The sequence below is a fragment of the Lycium barbarum genome, chromosome 8 (assembly GCF_019175385.1).
Source record: "Lycium barbarum isolate Lr01 chromosome 8, ASM1917538v2, whole genome shotgun sequence".
NCBI lineage: Eukaryota > Viridiplantae > Streptophyta > Magnoliopsida > Solanales > Solanaceae > Lycium > Lycium barbarum.
Genome location: NC_083344.1, coordinates 90,008,647 through 90,021,188, shown reverse-complemented (window position 1 = coordinate 90,021,188; position 12,542 = coordinate 90,008,647). Strand labels below are relative to the sequence as shown.

Here is a 12,542-nt window from a genome sequence, read left to right as displayed (position 1 = left end):
AAGTGTTAAGAACTAGAAAAGTATGCCGGAGGAGGCAGAAGTTCACTTTACAAAAGACTAAAGTATGCTGTTAGAGGCAACTTTCATTTTCATAAGCAAAACAAAAACATTATTAACAAAACAACACCAAAAACACATAAGATTGCATAAAAACCAAAATTATTAACAAGACAACACCAAAAAACCAAGCACACATAAATTAACTTAATTCATGAAGTTATGCCGGAACAAGCATAACTTTATGCCGGAACTGGCATAACTTCAGTTTACAAAATTACAAAGTATGTCGTGAGAGGCAAACTTTCATTTTTCATAACCAAAACAAAACATTATTAACAAAACACCAAAAACACATAAGATTGCATAAAAACCAAAATTATTAACAAGACAACACCAAAAAATCAAGCACACATAAATTAACTTAATTCATGAAGTTATGCCGGAACAAGCATAACTTTATGCCGGAACCGGCATAACTTCAGTTTCAAAAATCAAGAACTCTGCCGGACCCGACATATGTTGCCTCAGACAAACACATTCTTCACAAAAACCAGATTATTTAATAAAAACAGCAGCAACACCATAAAACAGCTGTTCACAGGCAAAACTTCAACGATTCAACAAAGAGAAAATCAAAACGCATATCAAAATCAACTAAAACATATTACGACATTCATAATACGACATTCAAAAAACCAAAATATATACATGGGGGATGAAACTAAAGTTCAAAAAATCATACATACACTATAACAAAACACTATAATTTTAAATAAAAAATGATCAATTAAATATAAAAAACGATGAAGGCAAGGATATCAATTCAACAAATAACAATTTAACATAAAAACAACTATTGAAACGAGCAAAAGATCCAAATTCGTACCTAAGTTTTAGAACAGATGAGACAAACACAAAACAGAGGAGGAAAGAAGAAGCAAAAAAAGAAAAGAAAAGGGCAAATGACGAAATAAAAAGGATTTTAATGGGGTAAGGGTAATTTTGTCAAAAAACTTTCATTAAACAGGCGGCAAGGGCAAAATTTAAAGAAGACATAAATGAGGGGCAAAATATAAAGACCAGCCCAAAAGAAGGGCACTCGGCGCAAAAAATTGGTAACCAAGGAACCTTTGCAATAAAGCCAGTAAACCCTTTTCCCTTCCCTATTGACAGACTTTTTAAAAGTTACCCATTAGTATTATCTATTTATTACAAAATTAATTATGAAACCAATCAATTTATATAACGTGAGCAATATTGCGCATTGAGAACTTGAAATGGTAACAGTATGGGCATCAAATTATTTGTCCTTATTTCAGGTCTTTTGCCCTTTATATGGGTAAATTAATTAACTATTACTATGTTTTTTCCTTTTAGTTTGTTAGATGGGAGGCAATTATCATTCCTTGCTCTTATATTTACGATTCTTATTTTGTTGGTTGAAAAAGAAAATTTAGACAAATTTAGGAACCAAAGTATTGCTTATCAACAATAGAAAAAGTTTTTGTGTGTGCATATATATAAAATTTGTTTTGTTTTATACTTATAAAGAGATTATAACCGCACGAAGTGCGGAGTGATTCACTAGTATAACATGATAGGAGGTGCATATAAGGAGATTTCAGATGTGTAAATTCGGAAGGAAAATGCATTACTCATTTACATGTATTTAAGAGCTTTAAAAAATCTAATGTGAGAGTTTTTCATATTAATCTCACCATTTGCTGAATTGCTCATATTTCCCATTGCCAAGGCTATGTATTCCGTACTGAAGATATATTAACCAATTTCCGTATGTATCGACTTCGTCCTAAACCAAACAAGATTAAGAATAGTCATTGAGAAGGTGATATGACCATATTTTGGGTGATATGACCATATTTTTCTTAACTGCCTTAAACCAAGGAAGCATAAGAATAGTCATCCAGAGATGCGATAGAGACGCTCTTTTGTTTTGTCCAAATAATGAATGTAGAGATCGGATTGAAGACTTACAAAGTTGATTAATATTATACCCACCGAGGTAGTATAAAGGAACTCGCATACTGGGATCATTCAATAGCAATATTACTGTCAATTACTTGATGAAAGTTTAACTAGAAAAAGAAAAAGAAAAAAAAAGACAAAAACAAAAACAAACAAATGCAACGTCAGAATGAGGAAATTATTCTGCGAAAACCTACATGAAATTCATCATTCAAAGCATTCAATCTTTCATTGGAACTTGGAAGAATGAAAAGAATTGCAGTGTTAATACATGTTGAGCCAAACACAAAAAAAACACCACTCGAACTCTTCAACTTCCTGGCCTGTGGTTTTTCCCTATCAACTTCCTCAGTGCTTTGCATCTTCTTCTTCACAAAACTTTGAATACTGGTCTGGGTCCATCAAGGATGTGATCTCGTCGGGGTTGGTCAACTCCACCTTTATGATCCATCCATCTTGATACGGGCTTCCGTTAACCTAAATATTAGGGGGGAAAATGAATAAGTCACATAAAATATGACAATGAACTAGAAAATGTAAAGATGAAACTTGAAATTTGAATAAGGATAAGATTCAGCTAAAAGTCCCCAGGAGTATAACAGAATAGTCTCGAGCAATGAAAGTAATCCATTGAGTCTCACCAATTAATTCTAACTCCCAATAAGGAAACTTACAAGACAGTATTACCTATCACTTTTAACTAAAAGGGCATGCTAATGAGTTTCAGAAATTACAACACAAGAAATAAAAGTTGCCACTGTTAAGGGATTACTCCCAGCTTCCGGTAGGACACGGATTTTTTGACCTGAAATATCTTTCCTTCCTCCTGCACTCCCTAGTATTTTAGTAGGTATCAAAGCCAAAGATGGTTAATAGCACGCCTATTTCTATCATGACAGAAGGCTCCGCAACATGCTGAAGAGCTTTCAGATCTCACCCTAAAATGCCTATTCCACTAGACTGTAGTATATAAAAAGAATTAGAATAAACTTTGATCGGTTGGTCGAGAGACCTCAGGTCCTGTGTGCCCCAGAAGAAAACAGAAGTTCACAACAAATTTCAACAAGTCAACACTAGCTTCTAAACCATCAGGAGACAGTTGCAAATAGAGGAAATCTTTAAGTTACTCTGTTCTCTAAAGAATCTACCCACCAAAACTTTACAACTTATTCAAGGTAACTCAGATATTCCACTAGCTTATGATATCTTTCCTGACAAAAATGATGACATTGTTTCGAGTCCATCTGGATCTCAGACACAGAAAATATCCTAGAGTTTTACTGAAGCTTGTGAGTCTAGGGGGGATAGATAACAAAGTTCATTAACTTAAGAAATGCCTTCTTCGAGCATCATTATGAAGTTTTTTGAACTTTTAGCTGATTATGCACATGTCATTCGGCTGTTTAGTAGCCGGCATATAAAGTTATAGTATTGTATAGTGGGCAAGATAAAAAGTTCATGAACTTTCAATCGGGGGCGGATCTACTAAGGCCCGTGGGGATGCCACGCCACCCGCAAGCTTCGGTGAAAACGTTGTGTATATATGTATATATATACATAAGAAATAGTATAAATAGTTAGATTGCCACCCGGAGTAACAAATGGCCTCATGGTGCCAGTGGCAAAGCGCGTTAGTTTCCTCCTTGGTGACCAGGGTTCGAACCTCACTTACAACATTTAATTGAACTTTTGGCTTGCTGCAGTAAATAGAATTACACATTAAATTCTACAAATTGACTCCACAAATTTATGAACCCATTTATATTAGTTGTCTCTTTCTTTTTCTTTTTTCATTTCCTTAATTCCTCTTGAATTGCTTCTAATAATTACTATTTATTAATTCTTGACTTTTTTTCCTCTCTTATTAGTTATTTGTTTAAATATAAGAAGTTAAATTATCATAAGTTTTATAGTCCAAAGTTCTAATCCGTGTGTCAAGTTGTTGTAATTATTACGTGTTTTCATTCTATCGTTTTGTCTAATATAAATGGAAAAAACTAATAACCTGACCCGAAGCCCAACGTAATTGACCAAAATTTTACTCTATTTGGAATCGGAAAAAAAAAAGTGGCACCCGGAGCCTCCAAATCCTGGATCCGCCTCTGCTTTCAATAGTACCAGTTTAAAAAAAAAAAAAAAAGATAAAAAGTTCATGAAGTGACAGACAAATGTGTTGAGAAAGAATCTTGAAAGATCAATAGTGAATCTACATTAACTGATGCCTCAGACAGATCTTTAGACTTCCGAAGGGAGCTAATGTTTGCATATTAAAAAGCCTTGTGATTTTGCATGCCAGCAGTCCAGCAGAATATGAACCTGTCCTTTTCTTTTTCTTTTTCTTCTTCATTACATCTTTCTTATTGTTCTTTTTTTGCTTCCCAGTACCATATACTAGAGAAATGCATGAAGAACTACTTACATCGACGTTGCTTTGATAGCAATGACATATTCACCATGCGCAAAAAATTGTAGTACATTCTTGATTAATGATTGTTTAGGAGTCTCAAGATAATTATACTGTGACTCAGCCGTGGATTATGTGTAATAGTTCACCCTGCTTTTTAGTAGTTTACTTATCCTTTTTTTTTTTTAGTAGTTCCTCCTGTTTTAACTACTACCCCCTCCGTTCCAATTTATGTGAAGGTATTTGATTGGGCATGAAGTTTAAGAATGAAAGAAAGACTTTTGAAACTTGTGGTCCAAAACAAGCAATAGATACTTGTGTGGCTGTAAATCATTTCATTAAGGATAAAATGGAAAGTTAAAAGTTAAATTGTTACTAAATATAAAAATGCGTCATTCTTTTTAGGGCTGACCAAAAAGGAAAGAATATCCCATAAATTGGGACGGGGGAGTAACTTGAAGCATATTCCCTAAATTAAACACCGACGACCCACTCAACCACGACATTTGCAAGAATACAGTTTAGCATTTTACTTCAAGCTATAAGGCTATACATCATTGAGAAGAAAACAAAATAGAGAGCTAGGATACTGACCAGCTCAGGAGAGTCCTTGAGTTTCTCATTAACTTCCACCACCTTTCCTGAAACGGGAGAATTGATATCACTGGTGGCCTTGACACTTTCAACAGCCCCAAAACCGCCAGATTGAGTAACAGAAGCCCCCACTTCAGGTAATTCAACATACACAACATCACCCAAATGATCCTGAGCATGATCAGTGATGCCTATTGCCGCTGAGCTACCATCAACTTTGACCCATTCATGAGAGTCTGCATACTTTAAATCCTTCACAACTGCAAAGAATTAAATACAAACCATCAATACATTGGTGGATCATATTCTAACAATACTTCACATGTTCGTTCTCCTTGGTTTTCTTTATCTTTTTATCCGAGGAGAGAGACAGAGAGAGGTTTTATCATTATGGGTTAGTAAATATTGCTTCCAGTTCACTGCCCTTTTTGCAGAAGGAGACATTACAGCTTGCACCCAATATACAACCCTTCAGAGTTTTATCCTACATATTTTTCTAGACTTGCATGCTCCAAAAATAAACACTTGTTCAAGTATACCACTAAGTGAAAGAGACCGCACGTATCATGATAAAAACCAATCATCACATGGAATTTCATCTCTAAGTTTGGTATACAAATTGAGGAAATGGACAGATAAGTTGCCATAAAGTGCAAGAGGGAAAATCCAATATATCACTTTATATTACATCACACCATTCAGGGAATAACAAAATTCAAATTAGATTGAACAACTACAATCTATTTACATCTGTCTTCATTTTTAACTGAAAGACTATGGAATGATTCCCATTAGATTCACTTTCGAAGAAGCCTTTGTTGTTACCATACAACTTGCACCGACCAGGCTCAAGAACGACATGTTAATTAAATGTGAAGAGGGGATGTAAAAGTCCATAAATACTTTGGCAGCAATTAACTCAGCACCATACTTAGACCTGTTAACTCTACCCAGATGATAGACCCAAACAAACACAGCTAAAGGAGTACCATATTCTTTGCATTTATAAGCATCTAAAAACATAATCTACTGCACTGATAGAATGCCTTCGGTTTTAGAGCTTTTAGATAGAAGATATTAACTTTTTACTCCTTAGGAAGGACGATAAAGGTCTGTGCAAAGACTGTAAGGTCATTCCGAGCGACTATCTTACAACCGGACATAAGCTCTTGGTGATGGATTTAGGTATCAAGATAACGAGGAAGAAGAGGGTCGAGGATGATAGACCTAGGATCAGATGGGGGAGTTTGACCACGACTAGTGCCCTGGAGATGGGAGAGAAATTGAAGGTTATGGGGGCCTGGGATAGTAGTGGGGATGCGACCAGTATGTGGGATAGGACGGCTAGTTGCATTAGGGTGGTAGCAAGGAAAGTGTTGGGGGTCTCGACAGGTAGTCGTGGTCAGCATCGAGGGGACTGGTGGTGGAATGGAGAAGTTCAACGGAAGGTGGAAGCAAAGAAGGTGGCGTATGCGAAGTTGATAGAAAGCGAGGATGAGGTGGAGAAGTGGACGAATAAGGAACTTTATAAGATGGCGAGGAAGGAGGCGAAGTTGGCGGTTTCGATGGCAAAAACGGTAGCTTTTGAACGCCTTTATGCTGAACTAGAAGAGAAAGGAGGGGATCAGAAATTGTTCAGGCTAGCCAAGGCGAGGGAGAGGAAGGCATGTGATGTGGATCAAGTGAAGTGCATCAAGGGCGAGCATGGCAAAGCATTGGTAGAGGAGACTCTCATTAGACGGAGATGGCAGTCATACTTCTACAAACTCTTGAATGAAGAAGAGGACAGAGACATTGTGTTGGGAGATTTAGAACATACAGGAAGGCGTCACGATTTTGGGTATTGCAGGAGTATTAAGGTTGAGGAGGTTAAGGGTGTTGTTCGTAAGATGCGCAGGGGAAGAGCGACCGGACCTGACGAGATTCCTGGGGAATTTTGGAAGAGCGCGGGCCCGGCAGGTTTGGAGTGGCTGACTAGGTTGTTTAATGTCATCTTTAAGACGGCAATGATGTCCGAAGAATAGAGGTCGAGTGTAATGATCCCTCTATACAAGAACAAGGGAGATATCCAGAGTTGCAATAACTATAGAGGTATCAAGCTGCTAAGCCACACTATGAAAGTGCGGGAAAGGGTGGTGGAGACGAGGGTGAGGAGAGGCATGTCTATTTCAGAGAACCAGTTCGGATTCATGTCAGGACGCTCAACTACAGAAGTCATCCATCTTGTGAGGAGACTGGTGGAGCAGTATAGGGAGAGGAAGAGGGACTTACACATGGTATTCATCGACCTAAAAAAAGCTTACGACAAAGTTCCAAGAGAGATCCTATGGAGATGCTTGGAGGCTAAAGGTGTACATGTGGCATACATTAGGGTGATCAAGGACATGTATGAGGGAGCCAAAACCAGGGTAAGGACAGTAGGAGGAGACTCAGAGCACTTTCCAGTTGTGATGGGGTTGCATCAAGGATCAGCTCTTAGTCCGTTTTTATTTGCCTTGGTGATGGATGGATTGACGCGGCAAATTCAAGGTAAGGTGCCATGGTGTATGCTTTTCGCGGATAACATAGTCCTGATCGACAAGACTCGTAGCGGAGTTAACGCTAAGCTGGAGGGTTGGAGACATACTCTGGAGTCTAAAGGGTTTAAGCTGAGTAAGACCAAGACAGAGTACTTAGAGTGTAAGTTTAGTGAAGCACCTCAGGAGGCTGTCTTGGAAGTGAGGCTTGGTATCCAGGCCATCCAGAAGAAAAGTAGTTTCAAGTATCTTGGATCTATTATGCAAGGCAGCGGGGAGATTGACGATGATGTCACACATCGTATTGGGACAGGGTGGATGAAATGGAGGCTTGCTTCCGGAGTGCTATGTGACAAGAAGGTGCCACCACAACTTAAGGGCAAGTTCTACAAAGTGGTGGTTAGACCGACTATGTTGTATGAGGCGGAGTGTTGGCCGGTTAATATATCTCACGTTCAAAAGATGAAAGTTGCCGAGATGAGAATGTTGAGATGGATGTGTGGCCACACCAGGAGTGACAGGATTAGGAATGAGGATATTCGGGACAAAGTGGGAGTGGCCTCGGTGGAAGACAAGATGCGAGAAGCGAGATTGAGATGGTTTGGGCATGTGAAGAGGAGAGACACAGATGCCCCAGTGCGGAGGTGTGAGAAGTTGGCCATAGATGGTTACAGACGAGGTAGGGGTAGGCCGAAGAAGTATTGGGGAGAGGTAATTAGACACGACATGGCGCAATTACAGCTTACCGAGGACATGACCTTAGATAGGAGGGTTTGGAGGACCCAAATTAGGGTAGAAGGTTAGTAGATAGTCTCGTTATCCTGTCTTGTTAGTAGCCGCATTATCGCAGTATAATTTCTTGTGCTCTGATTTCTGCTATTATCTGTTATTTTCTGTGCTTTGATTATCCTATGTTATCTGTGTCGCTTGCATTATTTCATTTCCATATCGCTTTGAATCTCTTAGCCTTATCTGACCTCTTTTTATGTTTTTTTTATTGAGCCGAGGGTCTTTCGGAAACAGCCGTCCTACCTTGGTAGGAGTAAGGCCTGCGTACACTCTACCCTCCCCAGACCCCACGTTGTGGGATTTCACTGGGTTGTTGTTGTTGTTGTTGTTGTTGTTGTAGATAGAAGATATTAGAAAAAAAACAAGTAAATCTGATTCTGAGTAGTTTCTTTACTCACAGGACAAGATATTCACACAGTTTCTGCAAATCCCTTACAAAATATGCAGAATTGTCACAAGTTTGGTTGAGAAGTCATTGCAACAAGAAAGAATGACAACTAAAATGGACCATTTTTTAATAGGCATTATAATAGACACAGCTTTTAACTTCTCTTTTGGTAGAATTCATGGGAGGATTTGACTTAAAAACACACCAAGTTGGACTAAAGAAGTATAGCCATGGATAAATTCATCAGCGAAATTATCGTTATGAATCTGATTTAACAAGTTACAATCATTCTCTGTAACTTAATCATTTCTAACTAATCCGGATTTCAGAGCTCAACCATTCAATTTTGAGAAGTGCTGCTGACATCCATATTTCAGTATCTATGTCAAAGTAATTAACAACGATTGGAAATACCATTTCATTTCATTTTTAGTCTTGATGATAACTAACTCCACACACAAGGATGTGGCCTAATGGTTAATGAATAGGTGTAAACCTCAAGACAAAGGTTCAGATCCTAACAGAAACAAAAACATTAGGTTATATCTTCACATTTAAGTCTTGCTATGCAAAGTGACCCCGCACCTATGTTGGTGGGAGATACCAGGTGTCCACTGGAATACTCAATGTGCACCAAAGCTGGTACGGACTTATCCAAAAAAAGAAAAAAGACAAGATAACTGATCCAATATACATAGATCTCACATACGTATAACATAAATCCGAATTCGTGGCGGGGCGTCCCACAGTAGGGGGGCTAACAGATGTGACTCTGTACCCAGGGGACTGGAACACAGCTTTTAACAACAAATAGCAGTAACATGATTTGCCCATCAACATCTACATATACAAACAAACAATGCCCCGTCATAATCTTGATATACTCCCATTACAAAGGTGGCAGAATGTAAAATCAAGAAAGCAGTATCTTCTATTGATCTAAATAAACAGAAAAAACACACACACAACCCACTTCCCAAAATGGGGTCTTTAATCTACAGAATGACAGATCAAGCAACTTCTAGCGTAACAAATTCATGATTCACATTCACATAACCAAATACAAAACAAGAAAGGAAAAAAAACATGAAACCACATCTATGTCCATAAATATGTTACCAGTAGCAAATGCTCTGTGAAATGTTGAGACCTTAACCCCCTGTTTGGATGGTGGTTTCCCGTGGTTCATTAATGTATGGTTTTCTATGAAACCATGTTTGTTTCCATTATTTTTAAAATTATGTGGTATGGTGTTGTAAATTCGTGATTCATCCCATGGTTATATAACCATGAAAAGTCTTAATTTTTGTAACTACGGATTTGATAATTTTTTCATGGTTACGTATTTTATTTCCCCATTATACCCCGCCCTCCACCCTTCACCATCCACTCCACCCCACCCCCACCCAACCACTCACCCCCATCCCACCCCTCCCCACCCTCCACCATCCGCCCCACCCACCCCACCCTACCACTCACCCCCCCCTTACCCCTGCCCTACCACCCACCCCCACCCTAACTACCCTACTCCTCTGCCACCTACCCTCACCCACAACAACTCACCCCACCCTACCAAGTACCACCCACCCCTCCACCACCCCCACCCACACCCACTACCTACTTATTTTTTAAAGTTCCTATTTTGTTTTATTAATATATATAAATTAATTTCTAATTAAGAGTTAAGAGTATTTTAGTAAACTTACAAGTTATTATACAATATCATACGGTCAAACCAAACAATACAAATGTTATTAAACCACAACAAACGATACAGTCTATCCAAACATTGTATTCATTAATATAGTGCAATACAGTACAACACCATACTATACCATATCATACTGTACATTAATGAACCACGGGAAACAACCATCCAAACAGAGGGTAAGATATGAAGCAGCCTTTGAAGCCCACAATTTGGTTGCCATCTTAATAGTATGCAGTGTTCCTCTCTATATGTTTGCGGCACACTCTTTTGCTAGGCTAAAAAGCTTTAAAAAAGATTATGGAAAAAGCTGGAGGCCATCAACAGCATTGATTAAATACATAAATAATGAGAGAAAATTTAGCTAGGGAGTTGGTGCGGTGGATGTGTCAACAAAACCAATAAGCAAAAGTTGATGAGTGACGGAGTGTTTGTTTGGAACGTGATTGATTCTTTTTTACGTTGGCTCGTTTATTTTTATTAAAATTAAGAATTAATAAAGCATTTGAATATATAAAATTTATCTTTATTTTAAAATTAATAAATATAAAATTTAAATAAAATATTAATTAAATTTAATAAATGTATCAATAAAATATTTTTTTTAAATTTATATGGCTGGCGATAATAATGGGGCAATGATAGTTGTGGATGTCGATTAGAGATGATGTTGGCAGATTGAGTGGTTGTTGATTGTAGCTCATGTTATAGGCTTGTCAGAATAATTGTAAAAAATGACTGAACCTAACCGAACTAATTTAGATATTTTAAATAAAATCGTAGGTAAAATATTTTAGGGCCTTCCTAAATTTGGTGGGGGTTATTGCTCATACCTGAATTTTGCCTAGTCCCAATTAGAGAAAAAGACATAAATGGTCTCTTAACTATGAGAGTAAGTTCAAAATAGTCCCTTAACTATGCACTTAACGGTTTTGGTCCTTTAAGTTTGTCATAAGTTAACAAAAATGGTCCCTCAACTATGAGGGTTGGTTAAAAATAGTCCCTTAAGTATGCACTTAACAGTTTTGGTCTTTTAAGTTCGCCAAATGTTAACACTTTTAGTCTCCGACAAAATATTCATCGAACTCTGTTTGTTAGATTTGACGAGAACTAGGAAAAAATTAGCGAGAACTCACATTTGGGTGTACACATTACTAAAGAAAAGGTCAAATACCTCAGGATAAAACCGACGGACATCAGTCGGTTATAGGAAAAAACAAAAGAAAAACCTACAGACTTGATAATGTCAGAAAATAGTGTCTCGAAACACAAAGACCGACGGACTCTATCGATTAAAACCGAGGTAGTCTATCAGCTAAGTAAAATACACCAGACCTTAGAAATAAATTAGAAATAGCAGAAACTACAAAAATTATCACTACTAAAAACAAGCGAAAAAAACGATGGACGGAAACCGATGGATAAAATAGAGGGACCCTATTTTTTAATTTTTTTTAGCTTTTATTATTTTTTACGAAAACCAACGAACGTCCGTCGGTTATTTTCAAGGAAAATGTGCAGAAACTATTTTTTTTTTTTTAAAGAATCACTATGATGGAAGATTTTTTTTTTTCCGGTTTTCAGTAAAAGTGAGTCTAGTGTATTTTACTTAGCCGATGGAGTCCGTCGGTTTTAATCGACAGAGTCCGTCGGTCTTTGTATTCCGAAACACTATTTTCTGACATTATCAAGTCTGTAGGTTTTTCCTCTGTTTTTTCCTATAACCGACTGATGTCTGTCGGTTTTATCCTGAGGTATTTGGCCTTTTCTTTAGTAATGCGTACACCCAAATGTGAGTTCTCGCTAATTTTTTCATAGTTCTCGTCAAATCTAATAAACAGAGTTCGATGAATATTTTGTCGAAGACTAAACGTGTTAACATTTGGCGAACTTAAAGGACCAAAACTGTTAAGTGCATACTTAAGGGACTATTTTTAACCAACCCTCATAGTTGAGGGACCATTTTTGTTAACTTGTGACAAACTTAAAGGACCAAAACCGTTAAGTGCATAGTTAAGGGACAATTTTGAACCTACTCTCATAGTTAAGAGACCATTTATGTCCTTTTCTCGTAAAAAGACACTAGGTGATTTCTTTTATATGCTTAAGTTTTGGTGGCAGAGTTACCGGGTACCTGTGTTAATGGGAGGTGGCGGG

The 12,542-nt window shown here is 37.6% G+C and overlaps 1 protein-coding gene across 1 annotated transcript; it reads right to left on the bottom strand.

The window, feature by feature from the left end:
- Positions 1-2,196: 2,196 nt before the first annotated feature.
- On the bottom strand, positions 2,197-10,856 carry LOC132606284 (glycine cleavage system H protein 2, mitochondrial-like). Its single transcript, XM_060319720.1, has 4 exons — positions 10,569-10,856; positions 9,797-9,832; positions 4,985-5,244; positions 2,197-2,463 (listed from the first exon to the last, which is right to left on the bottom strand). The coding sequence occupies exons 1-4, from the start codon at positions 10,606-10,608 to the stop codon at positions 2,335-2,337; spliced, it is 465 nt and encodes a 154-aa protein (XP_060175703.1). The 5' UTR covers positions 10,609-10,856; the 3' UTR covers positions 2,197-2,334.
- Positions 10,857-12,542: the final 1,686 nt, after the last annotated feature.

Coding starts and splice junctions, on each gene's coding strand:
- LOC132606284 (XM_060319720.1), bottom strand. CDS start 10,608: ATGGCAACCAAATTGTGGGCTTCAAAGGCTGCTTCATATC. Junction 5,245..9,796: donor TCACAGAGCATTTGCTACTG/GTAACATATTTA, acceptor AATTCTTTGCAG/TTGTGAAGGATTTAAAGTAT. Junction 2,464..4,984: donor TCAAGGACTCTCCTGAGCTG/GTCAGTATCCTA, acceptor CCTAATATTTAG/GTTAACGGAAGCCCGTATCA.